The 23,160-nt window shown below is 36.5% G+C and overlaps 1 protein-coding gene across 1 annotated transcript; it reads left to right on the top strand.

Annotated features, from left to right (window-relative positions):
• Positions 1–18,405: 18,405 nt before the first annotated feature.
• tmem72 (transmembrane protein 72) lies at positions 18,406–21,058 on the top strand. The gene is given in 4 exon segments (XM_035531609.1): positions 18,406–18,590; positions 20,386–20,449; positions 20,529–20,677; positions 20,772–21,058. Coding segments are annotated over 4 exon segments (570 nt in total). The 5' UTR covers positions 18,406–18,520.
• Positions 21,059–23,160: the final 2,102 nt, after the last annotated feature.

Below are 23,160 nucleotides of genomic sequence, written 5' to 3'. Positions count from 1 at the left end.
TTGCAAAGTGCATCAAGACTAGTTTCCTTTGTAAATGGTGGTGCCCTAAGCAGTCAGCAGGGTCGGCCATTAAACCACAGTTAGGAGTAAGGAATGCTGGGACATGGAGAGATGTTAACATACTTCTGTGGCTTATGAGGAGAAGATAGCCCGCAGTCTGATTGTTTTACCACCCTGTGAATGAGGGAGGCTTTTACCAGGGCCAGAGGACAGAAGCTTTGCTTAGCATCCTGTCAGTCAGTGAACCCAAACACAAAGGTTCATCTTGTCACTAAATGTTTTACACTGTGTTTTCTTTATTGTCCAGCACCTTTGACAGCCTGCTTTGCCATGATAACCAAGCAGATAATGGTCTATACCACAGGCTTTTCTAATGTATACCTCTGCTTGTATTGCAAGTCAAGTGTGAAAGTTAATATGTTAAAAAGATAAACCTAAACTCAAAGATAATTTTACGGTCATGATTATGCTCTTTACCATTTTAAAGAAGCAACTGTTTGACTCTGTTGAATGGATCAAAGAGGGGTCTCATCTCTCAGCATAGATGTCACTCAAAGAAGCGGAGAGTTTTCTGTGCTGGCTTTAGGGGCCCAGAGGAGCTTATAGGGTTTCAGGCCACAGACATACTCGGGCCAGGAAATGGGCACCTCAGGCAGGGGTTTCAGCACTTTAACACATGAGGGAGGGATGATGAGGGCTGTCTGTTGCTTGAGGTTTTATAGCCATATAAAAACCACATGTATAAATAAACCTTGTGAGCACTAATGTCACCTTGTACCATGTGCCAGGGTTAAGGAAGAATACCTGTATCTTACAATCTGACAATATACTTACGTTTCGCTTTGCTTGAATGCTTGTGTCCTTTTTGTGTACATTGTCCATGATAATGAAGTGTAATCCACCATATATTATAGTACTTGTATTTTTAATTATGATCCTTTAATTCGTGTACTTCTTCTAAAGCTCTAGTCTTTAACTGTGCCACACTTCTGTACTTGTTAAACAAAGTCTGTTTTAGACTCTTAGACCATTTTAGAACCTTTTTAATGTAGCCTTTAATGTAGCCTCCTGTTTAAGTCAGTGCTCAGAAGTTAACCACTCTGTATAAAATTTTTATGCTCAGCTGCTCTGTAATTCTCCTATAGATTGCTTGGTAGAGCTGCTAGAGTAAGACACTGACAATGAGGTTGTGTGGTTCAAGTCCCAGGGAGTGTGGAGTTATACTGCTAAATATATGTAAGTGGCTCTGGATAGGTGTGTTTACCAAATGCTGCAAAGGTCACTTAGTACACTCTTTCTTGCTGCTTTCAAACAGTGCCTAAACAATTTAGTGACTCTTACTCTCAGACTCAGTGAGAGTGTTAAGTAGCAGGTTTACAAGGACAATAAAGTTACAAATTAATCTGAGAATTTTACCCTTAATCCACTTCTATACTTCAAAACCACTTTATCTTATATGTTCTTGTAGTAGTAGTAGTAGAATTAGTAGTAGTATTAATAATAATAATGACAATAATAATGATAATAATAACAATAATAATAATATGAAATAAGGCAAAACAGAAAGAATCTTAGTTTTAGTTAAATATTCCCTGTTCCAATAGCAAGACCACATATATATTCATTTCAATCACAACAGTTAGGTACTTCTGTACATGAAGTTTACCTGACCTCCACTTCACCTACAACAAACCTAATGAAGAGTAGAAATGAAGGCCCTTAATGCTCCAATTACAATCACCATTTGAGCAGTCATACATTACATTTGCAATTTGTATGTGTGTGTGTGTGTGTGTGTGTGTGTGTGTGTGTGTGTGTGTGTGTGTGTGCGTGCGTGCGTGCGTGTGTGTATGTTTGTGTTTGTGTGTATGGACCAGCTGTACATTTGTGCTTAGAGTAGTTAAATGAAAAACAATTAGGACTGCTCTCTGTACAGGGTTGGGGTTTATTTTAATGATTCACTTCCTGCTGACTGTGATCTCACATCCTCAAAGGATCTACGACTATTACTCATGGGGTTCTGGGGCCACAGAGCCAGAGGCCATACAGGCCAGAGGCCACCTGGACTGCTGGCAACACTAATATAAATACAATAATCCAGATAATCAGGGCATCATTAATAAGAATTATCCACTAAATCAGAGTAGACACAGAGTATGGTTCTGAGTTATGATGATTTTAGTTCCCCTACTGTTTCCCCTTCTAAGTGAAACCTAAAATTCTCTTTACCTTTCACATTATATTAATTTTTAATAGTTAAATAAAAGTAATTTGAGATCACACTGAGTTAGACAAACTGGTATGATATGTTCAGTTTTGGAGAGTTTGTTGTTGAGACTATAGTTTGTACTATCTTATTGGTACAGAGCCCAGAGGCTACTGATTGCTGGCAAAAAATATGGCAATTTACAGATTATGGCAAATAGCTGGTTTGGGAGCAGAAGGAGTACCTGTCACAAAGACCCTGTCTGAATAATGGAAGAGTGAAGTGGGTTTCTGCAAGTGTCACAGACTAGCATGACTCAATACATGTGTATGAAAACTGACCATCTTTTTTGTGAAGAAAACCCATGTAATATCTGATCTGTCTTAATAATGTTTGGGGACAAATGTCTCCACTGTCATCATGGACAACATCAGAAAGAAAAAATAAATACAGAAACACTTTTGGTGTGCCTAACATATAGATGCTTAATATTTTTTCAACTGGTTTAGAATTTGAGGACAGAAAATACACATATGAACGGCTGCAGCATTACAGTCGTTCTCTGATTAATTAAAATAATTAAATTAATTATTAAATTAAATAGAATAAAATAATTTCACACCTCAGAGTTTAATACTTCAATAGTTAATCTGATTTTACAGTTGAAAAGTCATAATAATCTGCATGACACTTTGTATAAAAAGAAATCACACTTCTGGATTACTGAGACATCGGGAGAACACTTACAGTTAGGCAATGAAATTGTATTTGCAATGGAAAGATTTTTGGATTAAATCACTATGCCCTCAGAGGCCCAAAAACATTTGGCTGTCAGTCAGCACTTACAAATGAGCACCTGACTAGAGTCCTTAATCTTAATCAGACCTAAGTGGATTCATTGCCTTCTGCACCAAAGCCCCATAGCCTCTGAGGTAAGAAATGAGGCTCCTGTGAAAACCGCAGTGCATAAGCTCCTGAACTCTGCTGGCAGCCGACATTCCAAGAGCAGGTGAGCATAGCCCATATTTATTTACATGGTGTGTAACAACAGGCTTAGCACCAAAGCAGTGCATCCACTTCTCTTCCAGCCCAGGACAGCCACTGCAGGGGAGTGAGGCTGTGCTGGAGAGGACCACAATGCAGTCACAGCTCCACATGATCCTGCACTCCTCTTTATTACTCTTGGCTGTCTCTGTGTTTATTTCATCCCTTCATGTTATTTTAGGCTGGAATATACTATAGCAACTGCATGGGATGTCAGTAAATCTCTGCTCACATTCATTCTTCTTTCATTTTTATAAAACTTCCTGATAAAGCTCTGATACAAAGTCTATAAAAGCAAAAAACAAAAACAAAACAAAACAAACAAACAAAAAAACAACTAAAGTGTTCTTTTGACAGGAGCAATTGTGTAAAGGCCGAACAAAATGTATCAATATTTCAATAGTTAGAGCCCAGCAAGTGTGGGCAGAGTTTGGATTTCATTGCTGATGTGTTTTCACACACAGATGATTAAATCTTAGGCTTTTGCCATAGAATACCTCTCCTCTGGGTTTTAATTGTCCTGGACTCCAGGATTTTTTATTTATTTATTTTTATGCTCAATAATAACTTGACTCTCACTACAGAAAACACAGCAATGGAAGCAGTGGTCTCTTAGTCCTTGCCTCAAATCACATATTATCCCTTTACCTCTCAGTATGTTTATGCTGAGTGCTTTGCTCTCTACACTTTGCTCCCCACAGCTGCACACTCTGGGGCCAGAAACATGCCATCAAGGTCACTCACCCCTGATTTCTTCTCAGTCTTCGTGTGAAATATGCCCACAAGTCACTCACCCCTGATTGCTTCTTAGGGTGTTAGAAATATGCCTACAAGTCATTCACCCCTGATTTGTTCTCAGGGAGTTTGGAATATGAAACAGATTGTTCACATTTTGTTCCAAAAACATGTAGAGCAATAAGTTACTTTGACTTGCATATTTTCAAAGTGACACAATGCATGAATTATGATTTCATTTGTGCTTGTGATATCTCTTCAAAGAAGCTGAACCTCAATAAAGGCTGTGCACAATTGTTATCTGATACAATATGAGGATCGCATGAGGAGCGCATGCAACCCATTCACTAAACATGAGGGCAGGCCCCTTTCAGGCCTGTTTATGCACACTATCCTCTCATAGTGATGAATGCTGGATATAGTCTGAAGGTGGAAAATGAATGCTCAGGCCCATATGGTCTTTTGCATATTGTTTATTCAGACCCAGCTTGAGCAATCCCATCAAATGTCAGATGAAAGCATTAAGTACTACAGACTCCATAGCCTTAATAGGATCACTATAATGCATGTGGCATGTCTTGCCTCGTATAAGTAGAAAAGTTGTACAGGAATGTTTGTCCAAAAATAGGGTCTATATATATATATATATATATATATATATATATATATATATATATATATATATATATATATATATATATATATATACATAACTTTTTTCACATCCACATATAACTTTGTTATATAATAACACAGGCTGCTCTAGGGATTTAAAAAAAGCTGACAGCACACTTAAATAAATTGTCAATTTCCATGTACCAAGACACCAAGTTGAAGAGAATTATTTAATGTAACATGGAGCGATTACAAGGTGGATACACATGCTGAGAAGAGTAAGATTTATTAAGGGCAAATCCAGAATCATGGTCATAATAATGGTCCAGGGTAAATGATGATAAAACAAACAGAAGGTAAAACATGAAAACCAGGAAAATAAATGAACAGACTAAATAGAAATGTAAAACACAGAATACAATTAGAACAATAACACAGGTAACGTAAACTCAACAGAGCTCATCTAAATAAGAACACAGAGGCATGGATTCACATTGACCAGAAAACTAGGACAGGAAATACAGTGTATATATATATATATATATATATATATATATATATATATATATATATACAGGGTAATGTGTGCTAACAAGAAGCAGGTGTAACTAATGAAACAGTGAAAACCAAAATAAGGACTGGAACAGAAACGGAGAAAATGAAACAATGACGTGAAACAGGGAAACCATGGAGACAGGAAGGGGCTAATAATGACACTTAAAAAAACAAAACAACAACAACAACAACCCAAGAGACTCTGGCGTCTTGTCCAAAACGTTTTCACAGTTCAGTCAGTTTGTAGATGTTTACTAATTCCGTTAATACTAACTACTGTCTAAAGGGCATGTATTATTACAGTAGTTGCCTGGAATTAATGTTTTATGCCCATGAACAGTCTATGCAGTGACCTTTATTGTTAATGAGTTTGCATTAGGCACCATAGTCCAACTCAGACATGATAAGGGCAGTGAGTTTTGCTGAAGTGTGGCCTTGATCACTCTATGTAGCTCCCTCTGGTAGGTTAGACTGGGGATTCACTCACCTAAGCTTAGACTGGAGTGATCAGTACATATGACTGTGTCAGTTCAGTTTCAGCTGACCAATGGGTGGACAGGGATCTGGTGTCACAGGCCAATGACTGTTGCATTTACCTGTAGAGTCTGATGTTCTCCTACCTGTCCTAATAGCCTTTATCACAGGAGAATATCATTCTTCCACTGGTGTTCCAAGGTTAGGAATGTTCGTAAACTTTTATTTTGAAGGATTTAATTGAATTGAGTCCCACATAACTGAAGGAGATAAGTCCCTTTAGTGGACAGAATGACAATTTATTTCATTTTCTCTTCATTTCACTTTAAATATAGATTCTGTATGTCTTAATAAACTTGTGTTTATCAGAGCTGAGTAATAAAGTAAACAGCATTACAGCTGTCACAGCTGGACTGAATGAAAGTTTTAGGAATGGGAATTAACATGATAGGTAACTGTGGAGCTTTGCCAAAAGCTTTGTGTCAAGTCTTTTCAGTGCTTGTTTGAGGCTTTATTTGGTTTGATAATCAGATTATTGTATTTAACTGTTCCAGCCAAGCTCTTTGTCAACATTACATCTGAATGTAAGCATTAGAAATGCCAAGTTTTAGTTCACTCTCAGTTGTCTTATTAAGGCCTGAGTGAAGGCCTGAGTCTTAAACTCTAAATAGAATCACACATGGGAAACAGAAACTAAGATCTTTGTGTGTGTTTGCTTGTTTTGGCTTTTGACTGATAAGCTTGTATAGATTTGTATAGATGATAGATCTTCATGTTATATAGATGGTTATCTCCAGAACGTTTTGTAGCAAATTTACAAAAATATTTAGGTACTGAGCCAGAATATAAGTGTATGGCTATTTTGCTTTTATGTGAATTGGGTAAATGGGTAATTTCACTAGATGCTCAGAAGTGTTGAGTTCAGGTGATTGAAGTGACTAGTCAAGAACATTTTCCCATAACAATGTTGCACTGGCAACCACACATGCCCACATGATAGTCCAGCATGTTTCACAGAAAAGCTGATATGCTTTAGATCATGATCAGTTTTTCTTTTCCCCACATTTGTCATTCAGTCACTCTGGGGCAGGTTTAATTCAAGCAATAAACTGCGTATTAATCTACTCTTTTCTTTATGTAATGCAATATCCTTCTGTTGCTATGCCAGTTTTGACATGAAAGAACATGATCTAGCAGAGCCTAAAATTCTGGCTTGAGTTAATTTTTTTGAGTGTGCACACTGGTACATAAAAATAAATCCTACCATAAGGATTTTGTTTCTTAACAATGTACCATATATTTTATTTTAAAAGGTCTAATGTTTCTAATTACTATATTTCTAAGTTATTTTCTTAGCTTCTAGTGACTCAGTGACACACAGCTGGCCAGGAAACAACTGAGCAGCCAACTGTCAAATTACCTTTCGACTGCTCAAATGTGGGGAATATGCATAAAAGAGCATAAGATACCATCCACCCCATGTAGTAGTATATATCTACCAAATTACAACTACCATTCTGTACTTTAAACTATAAAATAACTGAGCTAGTCCCATAAAAAAATATATTTGAAAATTATTGTCATGATTATCATCATCAACAACAACAATGATAAATAATAATAAAAAATATATATATATTATTATTGTTGCTTTTGTTTAAAAGCTTTTATTGGGCAACAGCTATAATATGGCTTTGATGCAGCAATGGCTATAATATAGGACTATGATACTGGACAATATAGGACTATTTTGTACCTTGAGTGTAATTTTTCAATATCATATATGATTAATATCAAGCCATTTACTATAACTCAAATCTACCCACAATTGAAATTTCAGCATCTTTTTATGACTGTGCTATCAGACATAGGACTCCTATGTGATGTAGCTATGTGATATAAATCCATTAAAAACACATTTAGTTATGAGTTGCTATGTCCAGTACCTCCCAAGAAAATAATGTTTCTACTCTAAGAAAACAGCACTGTGTGATGGTAGCCGAGATGTAAAACGGTATTGCATTCTGCTCCACTGTGTCAGTGTTGACAGTGTTCTCAGAGCTGGCTAAACCAACACTCATTAATCTTTCTGACAAATCAATTTGATGGCAGCAGTTTAGGTGATTATAGCTTCTTCTCTCCTCTAAGCCCCTCACTGCAACCCTTAAAGCACTCCCTCACCTAATTATGTCATTTATCATCAATATCACTAACAAGACATGTAATAATAGAAGAGAAATATGAAACTGCTCTTTGGATCAACATAAAACAAGTTGAAGCATTTCAGAGAATTTTACAATAGATTTGTAATGCGAATTTTAGAATTTAGAAGGAAAAATAAAAAACCTTATTGTCAATGAAATTATTAATAATGGCTGAAAAATATAAATATCTTGAATTCTTTATTGAGAATCTTTCAGTGATATTAATCAATTATTATATTTTTGCAGTAAAAATCACAGTGTTTTGTCTTATGAATGGTTCTTTCATTTGGAATTTGTTTAATAGAAACTGTTAATATGTCCTTTTAATAATTTTGACCTTTGAAAGAGGACTTGTGCTGGCTGTATTTGTATCTCACAGTGTCACAATGCTTCTTTGCAAGATGTCAATGTATAAAGTAGTGTAAACATAGATTTGTATTCCTAACTTTATCAATTATAGGTTAGTATAGATTATTGTCATTGCCCTGTGGCAATGTAGCCATGTGGTTTTGTTTTGATGTCTGTGTCTGCTTTAGTCTCATGTCATTTGCCTTATGGTTCTCCCCTGTGTCTCATTTATTCTCAAAGGCACTGTGTATATAAGTCTTGTCTTGTCAACCTGTCTTGGTTGTCAGTTGTTTGTTAGTCTGTATGTTATGTCAACATCAGGGTTTCAGCTAGTCCTTTATGTATATTTGCTCAAATACATAAAAAACATTCAGCTCTGTAGTGTTTTGTTTCCTCTGGTTTCAGTTTTGGCTTACTTTCTTTCTTTCTTGTTGCTCTTTTGAGTTTTGTTACTTTTAATTATTTAATTTGCAATTGTATACAATTATATTGCTAACCCAATGGATAGGCTATAGGTGGTGTAACTTTGCAGTGGTTGGTGAACCTACGTGCTTCAAATAATTGGTGTTACAACTTCAGTGTCTAACAAAGTTTTAGAAAAAGCAGAGACTAAAACTAAAAAAATATATTCCAACTTATTTCCGATTTACACAGGCCTTTATCATGGTTCTATACCAAGAAAATGTAACCAGGCTGTAGAATTATTCATAATTTCTGTCATAAGTTAAAGACACAGGTCATCTGCAGGTGGATATTTTTAATCCATTAAAAGTATACAGAAGGCCCAATAAAAGCAACCTGGGCACATCTCCATATATACAGTAATAGGCTTTTACTCTCTGGGTCTAATAGCCCAGGAAATAGAGATAATGACAGCTGTGATCAGTTGTGCATTATAAAGGTAAGGATCAACACATGGCAGGGGAAGGATCCTTAAGACATTATATACTCCTAAACTGTCATTTTGCAGTGTGATAATGCTGACTGCAATATGAAGTCAGTCCAATATATATTTCTGAGAGGGGGTTTCTTTCATTAAAAAAAAGTTATTTTCTTTGTTATTACTCTAACAAGGTTTGTCAGGTTCTATAGCTGCTTTTGATTTATTTATTCTGGAGTCAGCAAATAACATCTGCTTCATTACTTTAGGGTGAGTTTTGATGCTTGGTCATTGTGTTCTCATGATTTGGGTTGACACTTTGGGGAATAGTTTATTTTCTCCAGAACAAGCTGATTCATCACATTAAGCTTTCCTGAAGAGAAACTCTGAATCCCCATGACCCAACCTCAGAAGAACCTTTTATAATGCTGCTAGTGGCACAATGTCCCTAGTTTTCAGGCACTGCTAAAGCTCAGACATGTTGCACTACTTTACAGAACTCAGTCCCCTGCTTTGGGGAAAGAAGGAATGTATTTAAAATGCAGTTCACTTATTTTCATTTAAGAAATAAAAGACTCCAAGAAAGATGACAAGGCAGGACTTGCTACTGTCCTGCTGCTTCATACAGTGCAGTAATATCTTCATCAAGCTTGCTCCTTCAAACGATGCAAGAGTATTTTCATCAACCATGCCACTTCATACAGTGCAGATGCATCTTCACTAAGCATGTTCCTTCATAAAGTGCAGTTATATATTCTTCAGATATCCCTGCAGCACAGAAGACACTTAGAACAGGCATTTGTGGTAAAGTTGAGATCTTTCTTTATCTAAGTTATATGATGCCATTTGTACTGATGTAGTAGATGAAGAAACTTTGGACCTGATGAGGGGTTTGTGTTTGAAGTCCCAAAGCCATAGTATCCTGGGCAGAGTGCCAGTGGTTCTGTCAGTCTGTGCTGTGTGGCAGCTGTTTAAGTACAGGCAGCTACTCCCTCCATATGCAGTTTCATCTGACAGTCTACCAGCGGGCCCTGTCATCTGCTAACATCACTGTTCATTTTTCCATTGTTTATCAACCACTGCTGAAAGCTCAGATCTGCCTTATTCCTGTACCCTTGCTCTGTGAGTTATGTTTAATGAACTATTTTCAATTACTTGCATTCTCCTGATAGTGATGTTACAAGTGTTAAAGTATTACAATGCTTAATCTAAGCTATCATATAAAACTATTAAATTGCACACGTGCTAGAGTTTAGATTGATATAATAATCCTAATATGTAATACCAACTGTAACCATACAGGTGCTCTGAGTCATTTATATTGTTAATGCCATGTCCATAGTTAATAGCTATAATACAAATATTTGTAAGTATTTCAATAGTAACAAAAATATTTTTAAAAACTTTTTCAAGAATCATATTGAATCATATCTTTCATCTGTCAAAGACAACAAATGTAAATGAGCAACTACTAAGAATGAAACAGGACTAATTTTAGTCTATTGCACAGTAACTTTATTATGACATCAATATGTGTATTAATGTAATGAGTCACATTGCTATTGTATACATGAAGAAACAACCTTGCCATCTTTTTTCAGGGGGAGTTTATGTACGTTAACGATTAAAAGTATAGAATCATTATGTGAAATATTTATACAGCTAGATAAAGTTGCGGGCAAGGTGGGGCAAGATGAGAATAAATGCTAGCTGAAGGTGAGAGGACACAAAGCAAAGTACAACTCTGATTTGGCTATGGCATGAGTCCAATGCATAGACAAAACCTGCAGTCCTTTCACAATTTATGCTGCTTTGTTATTCTAAACCTGAAGTTCAGGAGACATGCGTAATCATTCCCCTGTAGCTCAAACTATAAAAACAAATGAGAAACAATGCCTATACTGTAATACATTATGCATATACTATACTGTCATTGATATACTTGCTCACAATATTTTTTTCTTAGCTTTCTTAGCTTTATTAGCTTTCATAAATGCATTGCCTACTCCAACTTGCTCCCTTCGGTTTACATTATGATGAAATACCCCAACCTGAACTCACCTTTTTTCTGTTTCAGCAGCTGGTTATCTTCAACATGAGGCCATTAACACCATTATACTTTTACAAGCTTCATTAAATGTAATATATTGTTGCTGATGTACCATGATTTTGTCAGTCTGTCACTACTGTCAGTATTTTTATTTTATTCTGAGGACTGTGTGGCATAAGTTATATATACACCTTACTATAGACAAAATATTATTTTACTGGGTAGAGGCACACTAAATGTCAAGGTAGCAATGTAGCAGTTTTATAAATTGCTTAAAAGCTGCTAATGTTTATACAAGAGAAGAATATATTAAAGAATGCATTCCAGAGTTGTTAAAAAGACGAAGGTTTATAAAAATAAGCTATATATATTTGTTTCTTTGAATAACTGAGCTTGTCGTTATTGTTTCATTTGACCATCATTTTATATTAATAGGAATCTTCCACACTAAATATCGGCTAAGTAATATGAGTGAGCGTGTTAGATTCTTAGCTGAAATTTAGTCTTACATTTAATACTTCAGTCAAAAACTCATAGCAAAAAAACAGGCCTACGGAGCCTGAAGACTTGCTTTTGATTTTTCAATTGTAAAGCATGCAGATAAAAATATATGAATAAAGAACCAAGGAAAAAAAATCCTATCCATAATTTTATTTATGTGAAAAGTTAGGGATGATGGTGTAATTTTAATTCTACATTCATATTTAAATTTGATGATGTTAATATTAAAGTTTAAAGCTTTTTAAAGCTTTCTCAAACTCCAAAATGCTATGAAGCTACCTCATGCTGTTATTTTTCATGTCTAGACTGCTATAGTATATTGTTCAAAAGATTATCTAAACCCAGATAGGCAGACTGCAACTCATTGAGAATGGCACAATGAAAATATTACTACTTGTTTTAAATTGAAGTTCTTTTGCCACTTTTTAAAGTATTTAATTGGTTTGAATTTCTGATAAGCTACATTTACAGCATTTGGCAGATACTCTTATTCAGAGTACAACATGTATGCTGCCTTGGGAAATAAACTCATGATTCTGCTGTTGTTAGACAGTTGCTTCACCTTCTCTACCAGGTAAGCTACAGGAACACTAATTATAGCCTCAATCAAGTATTTAGATAATCAAGTCCTTTTAATCACATTTTAAGCCCAATGAAAGAGGCTACCTGCAGAAGATAAGAGATGAGGAGAAGACCATCCACACTCACAGACAACTAGTTGCAATAATTAGCACAATCTCATTATAACTAAAAACTGCAGTAGCCATGCAAGATACCCTAGGCTACAATATAAAAACCACAATCTCTCCCTTCCAATCAAAAAGCTGAAAACCTGTATAAAGATAACTCAGATGGACGACTGCATACTGATGAAAGTGCTTGGTTATTGCAATGGTGAGTGGTAAGGAGGCGGACACGTGCACAGAAGAGCAGGATTTATTAAGGGCAAATCCAGATTCAGAGTCGTCAGAGCAGTCCAGGGACATTGAGCCAACATAGAGATTCTGAGAATACATGACAACCCAAAAACACATGAAGACAAAACAGGGGAAGCAGGCTATAACAGAGGCTAAGACAACGGGAATCCAGGTGAAAGTAACGACGGGTGTGGAAACCAAACGAGGGGTGGAGAAAACGAAACTAAGGACTGGAAACCAAAACACAACACGACGGAAACTATCAAAGGGAGGAGGGACCAACCATGACAGCTTACAGAGGAAATAAAAAAGGTGGTACATAAGCAAGTAGTCTGCCTGGAGTCTGATAAACAAACATTACCAGCACTGCAGCCAGACTGCAGAGCTACACAAAGAAGCAGTGGCCAATAATGCTCTCATTTGCCAAAGAATTATTCAAAGTGTACTCTTAAGTTTCTGTGAAACAGAACTCTGACTGTGGATCTCCCCAGAGCTTAAAAAAAAGTACTGGAAGAATGATTCATGACATAACATCACTTCTCAGTGGTTAAGAGATCTCAAAACATAGCGCCACAATCTCTCAGAGCAAGAACGAATCAGCATTAGAACAACAGATGTCCAATCTTAGGTCACAACTAGGCAGCACCTGGCCCAGACATGATCCATACCAACTACATAAAGAAATTAATGGCTCTGTATAGCTAAGTAGCAGAACAAATTAACAAGCTCCCATCTGGACCTCCTAACATAAGACAGGATAGTTCTGGACTGACTATAAGAAAGAATGTGTATCAAGGCCACAAACATAGATACTCAAATGCTTAGCCCTGTATAAACTCAATAAGACCATAGGGTCTTAATCCAGAACTCAGTGGAACACTGGAGAACAACACTAGAAGCCAACTTGAAGACAATTGGCTAAGTGACTATAAAGTATGACATATATATATGTTCTTTGTAGGCCTAAATCCTCTCAGCCAGATCATCAATAAGTGTGGGTATGGGCACAGATACAGGAGAGGAACGTCATCTATCAGCCACCTCCTATTCATGGATGACAATCCACCTGACCAGGATCTACAGCAAGGACACTGGAATGTAGTTCAGGCTGGAAAGCATAGCTGGCCAACAGCAAAAAGAAGAACAGGATGAATTGAACTGAACTACCACAAGGCAATATAACACACCTGGAGGACAGCTACAAATACCTAGATATGTTCCAATCACATGGGAACCAAAAGGGCAAAACGAGAAAGACACCAATATGCAAGTATTTACATAGGGTAAGGCAGATCTGCAAGAGCCAATTGAATTGGAATAAAATAAAATAAAATAAAATCCATAGCAAGGTAAATACCTGCTAGTCATCAGATACCCACCAGGCACAATAAGCTGGCCAAGAGAAGCAGCTGGAAGCAGCCAATGTCAAGACAAGAAAACTCTTCACAATCTAAGTGGAGCTTCACCAAAACTCTAACATCCAAGATCTGTATGCCAGCCAGAATGAGGAAGGAAGGGGCCTACTAAAGTGTAAGATCCATTGTCCAGGTGAAACACAAAACATCCATGGATGCATCCAAGCAATGGTTCCCAAAGACGAGCTAATGATTGAGTGCCTCAGACAGATGGTGGATGTGGTCACTATGGAAGCAGAGAAGAGTTCATAGCAGGAGGCTTTTAATGGCCCTTCATGGGATGTACCACCAACCTTTTTAAAAGCAAGGATGGGGGAGGTTCTGGGACAGAGAGGTTAGTAATTTCCCCTTGAATAAATAAATAAATAATAAACTTGCAGTTATGAATGTGAACCATCAAGACAGGAAAATCAGATCTGAGCAAAACAGTGGAATTGAATAATGAGGTTTGTAATGTGTAATGTAGCCTTTGAAGAGTGCCATGCTGATTGTTAAGTGGACACTTTATGTTAAATAAGATAGGTGCTTAATTCACTATATGGTTCTATAATCTACTTTTGGGTTTGGTGCACATTTATATGTTTGACAGCTGTTAATCAGACAGTGCATCAAAATTAGGTTTCAGCCTATCATTTAAATGGTCACAACTAATTGTAATTGTTGCAACAATTCTATGATAGGAAAATTCAATGGTGCAAAAGATGGCCCCAAAACATGGAGGTACTCTTTAACTCTAACTAGTTATGATAATGCTAGTTATCTAACTTATTCTAAGTCTTATTCTCTTGATTTGAAAAGCAAAAGAAAGAGGTCAGGATTATATTAGACAAATGAGTGACCAACACCCTTGTCAGATGGAAACCAGTGAATGACAGGATTATCACTGCATGCTTTCTTACTGGTCACACTCCAGTTACTGTCCTCCAAGTGTACGCACTGATGGATAGTGCTGATGATACTTAGAAGGATGACTTCTAAGGTCAACTCCAGGACACCCCTGACAAGATGGGACCTCAAGACTGTTCTGAGACTTTAATGCGAAGCTGGGTGGCGACCAGTGAGGGCTGGGAAGAACTGTTGGGCCATTCGTATTGTCCAATTACTTTAAGTAATTATGGCAAATGGTTGGCCTCCTTCTGCAATCACAGCAACCTCTGCATTGGCTATATAGCCTTATATCAGGCTGCAGATGTTGGCTCGGTTCATTATCTAGTGCATCATTATCATTATCTCAAACTCAAGGTGAAACACCAAATGAGACGTGTAACCATATGCCCATATACCATTGAGAAGTTCAAAGATCATGTCATTGCCAACAGCTTTGCCATAACTGTGAGATAATTTTCCAAACTCCTACTCTAGCATAGAATTTTGTAGATTTTAATTCTGTTTAAATCTCACAAAAAGTGGGGGAATAATATCATGTTTCAGCAAAAGTGGGGGTATTACTATAATACCCAAAAATAGCAGATGTGGTTGACATAAAACAATCCAAGCATGGCTAGATAAGGCTGAAGGACAGCACAGATGCAATAATCATGGCAGCACCAGCTCAAGCACTAGGTCAATTGAAGCAGTTGTGTATCACACCAGACAAGACCCAAGATGCAGACTGTGCAAAGAAGCTTTTTAGACAGTCCAGCACCTAGTAGCAGGATCCATTCCAAAGTCCATATGGGAGGCACCAAAGAGAGTGGTGGAGAACAAGAAGGCTAAGATCTTGTGGGACCTGCAGATCTACACAGAGAAGCAAGTAGTGGCTACCCAACCGAATATTGTGACAGTAGATACAACCCAGATAACAGCAATGATAATAGATATGGAAAACCCAAGTAAAAGAAGGCATATGAAAAACTGGAAAAACACCAGAGACTGAAATAAGGAATAAAGAGAAATGTTAACACCAAGGCTGTTCTAGTGGTGATAGGGGTACTTGGGACTGTGATCCCCATTCTGGAGGAGTGGCTCAAACAGAACCCAGGAAATGACATAAATCTCAGTGCAGAAGTGAGATCATTTTGTGTAATACCTTCCACTCAGATCATCAGAATTAAATGGGACTATTATGCTCATTTTCAGTGATCATAATCTTATTTTGGGGGTCTGCTAGAATATATTTACATGCTTCAATGTTCCAAAAACACATTATTTTTCCCATACTGTACATCTCTATTCACCCTCTCTCTGAAACACTCTGTTGGAACTCCTGTGTTTTAACCCCCCCCACCCCCCGCCAGTGATCCCAGTTTGCTCTGATTGGTCAGCCCATCCTCTGCTCTTTCCATCTTGCCAATAAATGGGCAATAAAGACTGTATTATGAGATTGTATCATCTTGTAACAAAGTAAAAGGGTTGGATTGCCAACAAGGTGCTTCAGGCATCTGAGAAAAGTGATTTCTGTGGGAGTTACTCTCTTTGGTGTAAACCTTGGGCTTTGTAACTTTGCATGCAATTTACATGCACAAAAAAGCTATACAACACACCAAAGGAAGGGGGAAAACCAGAAAACTATAATAGGTCTCCTTTAAGAATTTCTTGGTTCCAATATGAAAGCATTTTACTGCCAATGGACACTGCAATTCATTACATATCTGTTTGCATTGTCAGTTGTTGTTATGGCAGCAAGTTATGAAAGAAAAAAATGAACTGATCTACACATGCAACATTTTAGAACACCATGGACTGAATGTTATGATTTAAACATTTAGAACAATAGTTTGTTGCCTGAATGTTAGATCTTAAGCTGGAGACAAACTGGAAAACACAGAAAAAGATGGTCATTCTTTAAATGGAATTTAACTGCATATACATTTTGGTTGCTACAACTGAGTAGACTTAATAGATAGATTTAGTAGATATTTTGCAATAACCTGCATATAGAATCTAAAAGGCTTCAGGCTATCTCTAGATTGCTGTGAACACCATATCAACAGATATGATGGTCCACTGGTTGTTCCAATAAAAGACAAACTGGCTGGGCTCACACACCACATTGGTGCAGGGTCAAACACTCTGTTGGACAGAAAATAACCTCCTATGAATCATGCAGACAGCAAACTCAGGGTATGAACTCAATACCCTCTGGGTGCATGTGCATGTATGTTAATGTTTAATGCTTTGGAAATCTGTGGACAGACTCAGCTAAGACCTTAGTAATAAGTCCCTTCAAAAATAAACTGAACCAGTTAAAAAACCTTTTAAGATTTCAACTTATTTATAATAGTAGTGTTGTTTTTGTATTGTTTTCACTGTGGTATACAAGTAAATTATACAAATGATACAAAGTATGCTTTATATCTGGTTACTGGACTTATTGCAACAGAAAGGCTTACACAAGCGTTCTTACATACCTATTATAATAGAGTATTCCTGCTAAGTGTAAAGAGATTTACATTTTTCCTCCCAGTGGGAATGAACCTGAATATCAGCTATAAAACTGAGCTTTTTTCCAAGCCAGCCTCAGATCTGGCCCCATTTACCTGCAGCCCACAATATAGCATCCATGAGGCCATAGTTGGCTATAATATAAAGGGATTGCTACCAGCCAAAAGCTTTCTTGAGGTCTTGCAGTGATGTTGCTATAAAGCTTTTTACATGCTAAGTAAGATCTGAAAATGTATACTCTGTGATTCCCTGATTTGTTCATGACCTCTGCCCTGTTATGATTTCTCTGTATTATGTCCACTTAATTTGTTTGGGTCTTATAATTTTTGTGTTGAAGGTATAAATCTATAAATACATCATGGATATAAACTCTTATAATGATATTTGTACTTTTATACTTTTATATTTTTGTCTTACTTCTGTTCTTGTGTAATTGGATTGGCTCAGTCCTGTGCACTCAGTGGTCATGCTATCATGGTTTTAATCTGTTCTAATGTGTTGTGACGGAGAGAAGAACTGCATGTCTGACCTCTGACATACATACTTTAACCTGGTAGATACAGAGTGTTGTGTGGAGGGATGAATGCCTGTTTTATGTCAGGTCTGCAGACCTGCTTCAACCACCATTAATCATTTAATTTAGACCATCTTATCAGGCAAAAAGCCTTTCAATGCATGTCCAGTACTGAAAAATACAATTGGTCCTAGCATGGACATTCTTGATTAATAGTTTCAGCATCTCTGAGAGGGAGATGATACACCTTTTGGTCCATTATAGTCAGATTGTGCGCCGCGCGCGCGCGCGTGTGTGTGTGTGTGTGTGTGTGTGTGTGTGTGTGTGTGTGTGTGTGTGTGTGTGTGTGTGTGTGTGTTTCTGTATCTGTAGGCCTGTGTATGTCTCTGTAATACTCCACCGTGTGGAAAATTTTCATCCTATATTTAATCCTTCATCTTGAATGGAGGAGAAATGGAGGAGGAAATTCAGTCATTAAATAAGGCAGATTAGCATTGTCCAATCTTCACTTGTACCCAGCCTGTGGCTCCCTCCAGCTCAGGTAGGGATTATGGGCCCATGCTACTACCTTCATACTCAACTACAGCTTGGAGATCTTCTTACCACTGGAACACAACTACAGCTTGGAGAGCTTCTTACCATTGGAATATAAAACAAACAGCTGTCTAACATTGGAAAATGGGGAGCTCAGCTATGTGGGTTATCGTGGAATGTGCTTACAAAGTTCTTGACATCTCAACTTCTGCAGGTAAGACTTTGCTATATGGTATAATCTAAAATTTGATGATATTTTAGATATGAAAATCTTGGTTGAGCTAATAGTAAGTAATAATTTGTGTGTATGTTTCAATTAATGATCACATTAGTGCATTAACATGTTCAAATGAAAAATGTAATTGTTGATGCGATTGCTGATTAGAGTTCATCAGAATATCTAGTAGAGAACAGATATGTGAAGTAAAAAGCTAATTTAAGGCCTCTGATTTTGTTATTGACAGCAAAACAGAGAAAGCAAGTTTTTCCTGCATTTAAAAAGGTGCCAACAAAAGCAAAGTGAGGTCAATTTAGGATATGGACATAAAACAAAATCTAAACCAACATTTTGTTATGAATTGAGTTATTACAAACTTCTCCTTCATCACTATTGCCTTGTCACAAACATAATGCTGTTGAATTAGCTATTTATATCATTAGGAGTATTAATCATTACTCATGCCTGCCTCCCTAAACAATCTCACAAGAGAGTCTGTTGTTGTAACTGTTCCCTAAAAATGACATGATTTACATGCTAACCTCTGATCTTTCAAACATGTTTCTGTTTTAAACAAACATATTTCTCTCTTTTTGTGACCCTCAAAAGTAACAGTCAGTCATTTTGGCTACACTAGACAGCAAAGATATAATTTATATAATTGTATGTTAGCAAAATTGACTAAAAAGTCTGATAGGTTTCATAATAATGCTGTTAAGTCATTCTGAAAGAGGTTTCCATTAATGCAAATTAGAAACCACATCCTCCATACAGTTGAAAGTAGTTAATAAAATTAATATATTGGTGTTAGTATAAGGCAAAAGGCAGAGTTATTCTAGTGGCATCTTAGGAAAGAAGAAATGATTCTGAGGTAATATGACTTCAAATTGTGTGTCAAATCTGCCCTCTAGTGCTTCTACAAAGCATCTACTCAATACCCTGATTATAACATGCTTTGTGGTTTTTATTACTGTATTATTATTATTATTATTATTATTATTATTATTATTATTATTATTATTATTGTTGTTGTGTTTTAGTTGTCTTTGTGTGCAGTAGGCGTCACTTCCGTAGCCTAGCTGTAATATTCCTGTGAATATTCTGATTGACTTCAAAATCTTGTTTTTTTCATCAATGTTTTGAACAGTTTTTATGTATATCCCGGAGGCTATGGATATGTCTGGACTGTAGGACACCACACAGCCCTATAAGACTGTATTACTAATTTCTAACTAATGTACCATATATTGTAAGATCAGGAAATGGCCTGAAATAGTCATTTTGCCAATAGTGGTCAATTTCAGAACAGAAATATTCCAAATTCCTTAGCATTTTAAGCATGTTCATTAAAACTGAAAACAAATCTTATATTAATTTTACATGTCATATTGCCATATCCTGTCCTTTGTATATCCAGTTTATGAAACACCTCAGATGTAGAAACCTGCCTGCTCTTGATCATTTTATCTGTCTGGACTTGTAGTTTAACCTAAGAGGTTCTGCATGAATGGTTGGAGAAATGTCCAGGTAGGACATAAAACTGGTAGAGAACATAGAATACAATTCTGAAAGCTTAGTACAGACTTAAGACAAGTGTAAACTTATGAGACATTGACAATCTGACATTAACAATCTGACATTTGACATTAACAATCTGACATTAAATTTACACAAAGTCTTAATCTGCATTGATATATTTAAAAGGCTGTTTTTTTGTAGTTTTTTATTTGTCCATTTCTTTGTTACATTTGTCAAGCATGTTAAAAATTATTCTCTTTTTCTAAATTGAAAGGGGTTTCTTCTGCTGCAATGATGCTTTTTGAAGTGGCATATTTGACAGATCCTATATTGACAACATAGGCTTCCGTAAAATACTTTAGTCCTATACTATACACTGATATTGGCTTCTCTTTTATGTCTTGTTTATCATGACTGCTGTTATCCCCATACTTGTAAGGGCTTTATTATTTGGAAGACATTGGCTGAGATTGGAAGCTTCCAGAAGTTTCTCTTCTACACTATGATGTCAATGGTGTGCTTTTTGCATCCTGTATTAGTATGGCATGCTGTCATACCAGGTACAATTTACATTTTAATCATCACCTATTCTATTGGACATCAGTAGATAACTTGTACATCATGGAAATGCATTCAAATCTTTTTCACCTTTCAGGAAGGTGCTGCTGGTGACATGATTCTTTAATTTTATTTTGAGTAAAAGGAAAAAGACAAGCCCTCCAAAGCAACCTGATGAATTTTATGGAGACCCAGAGCTCACAGCCATCTGCTTAACTGAGTCCAAGGAAACCATAAAAACCTTTTCCTTCTTCCACATTATCTTTGGCAAAAGAGCATCCTTCATACCTGACAACAGCAGATTACACATCACTAGCAGTTCTCAGAATATTCTTGGGTCAGACTACTCAGAACAGCCTGCCCATAGACCAATGAGGAAAGTTTACTGAGGAAATATGCACTTCATAGAGTGTACAAACCAACAAGATGTTAAATCCAATATCTAGTAATGCTCCTCTACCTTATTTGTCAGTGCTCTGTGAGTTTGAGACAGCGCCTGAAGTAGGCACCGAAGATGTTATATAATACCTCTGAGATGTGACCATGATGATGCTCTATCTCCCGAGAGGCTCCAGGCACACAACTAACACAACCGTCACTGCTGCATTATTGAGACACTACATCAGTCAAATTTCACTTCTGTTTGAGCAACTCTCAAAATTGGAGGAAAATAAATAAATAAATAAATAAAATAAATAAATAAATAAATTGCCAACCACTTTTTGTTTTGATTTTTGCTCAAACCAGCAAAAAAAACAAACAAACAAAAAAACCAAAAAACAATGTAATTATTGATTTAAGTAAGAATTACTCATATTGTTTAAGGTTCACTCAGTGGCTATAGTCTTTTAGGTATTACCATGAGATCATATGTCCTACATCAAGGCTCTATAAATCAACACAAGTCTTAATTTATCACTCTACTTCTTGCTGGTCAGAAATAGACAAGATCTTTTGGGTCTGTTTGGGGAGTGGGTCGATGAGATATTTTTTTTAAACAACTGGAGTGGAGTGAAAAATCAAAGTAAAGCACTGTTCCAGAAATGTGGATCTGCAATAGTATATTATAAATGAGATTTCTTACTGATTAAAAAAAATAAAAAAAATAGTTCCCTTTCCATGGGCGAAGGAAGCTAAAAGTATCCGTTTCCTCCAATATTTTTATCACGGTATTCTCAGAAAAACAGGAAACTCATTACCAGTGCAGGAAGTAGAATTGAAGGCAACATTTACGTAGAAAAAGTTTTGATCAAGTTGTTCCTGAATCTATTTTAATGTATAGTGTATTTTAAAGTATTTAAACAAATCTAAAAACTAAGCAAAGCTCGTTATATTGACATGGATTTGTAAAGTATTTTCAAATTTTTCTGTTTTAATTTTCGATAAAGCTTTGAAGTAAACTAATCCAACCTGAAGCTACCGACTGGTCCCGACGTTTCCCGGGGCAACCGAATGTAGTCACCGTCCACGGGTGGCTTTGATTGGTTTCTCTTGTCATATGATTCGAAGATTCATATCATAAATTATTTGGACTGATACGTCTCTACCCCAGAGCTGTAAGGATTATATATCCTACAGTACGATCTGAAGATAAATTAGGCAGTCTTACGATTATCGTGCAACGCTTTCTTTGCTGGCGGTGGAAAAATTGGCGAAGTACGATGAGGTGGGTAAGGTGTTAAGGTAATTGTTTTCAAAAGATAATCATGTGAATTAATTTTGATTGTAGTAATGCTGCTGAGGCATGAGAAAAGTTGGATGTTAGAAATTCGATGTCCTCTGCAGGTGAACTCTGGATAATCTACTTCTAACTGAAATATTTGCACGTGATATTTGTTCTTAAGAGTTTTTGATAAATCTAGGCTTCAGACTAGTCTATAGCTACATTTCCCTGGATCTCATCAATAACAAATAGTGTAAAAAGCTGTTTTCATGCCATTTTAGTTGAAATGATCTTTTTCACTTATGGATTCCCCACCCCCTGAATACCTAACTTCTTCTGTGGTGGATGAACACCCTAGCTATCTCCTTTACTAAGACACTAGTCGATTGAATAATCGATTTAATTATCCTGTAGGCCTACTCAAGGTCCACAGCTCGTTGGGCACAGTAATTACTTTATAGGGTTACACTGTTATATGAACTGAACTGGAGTTCACTACTGAATGACTCAAGAAAAACTACTATGAAATTGACCCTTTGTCTGGCAGACACACTAGGTTGTTTATAATTTACTATTTTATAGGACAGACCATTTGAAGTCTTTCTTTGAAATGAATCCACTGGACAGTTTTAAGAATGTGGTATTGTAGTCAGAGGTAAGGTCATACAATGGTCCTGTTTTGCTCATTTTGTACTTCTGTTCTTATCTATGAATTCAGATACAAGGTTTCCTTTAAAACTAAATTCTAATAAAACTAATAAAATATTTTTTATCCAGTACTGTTTGCAGTATAAGTGGTGATTTAGCTCTCTAAAACATTTTCTCTTC

The sequence above is a fragment of the Electrophorus electricus genome, chromosome 11 (genome assembly GCF_013358815.1).
Source record: "Electrophorus electricus isolate fEleEle1 chromosome 11, fEleEle1.pri, whole genome shotgun sequence".
NCBI classification, from domain to species: domain Eukaryota; kingdom Metazoa; phylum Chordata; class Actinopteri; order Gymnotiformes; family Gymnotidae; genus Electrophorus; species Electrophorus electricus.
This window is presented reverse-complemented; position numbering and strand designations above follow the sequence as displayed.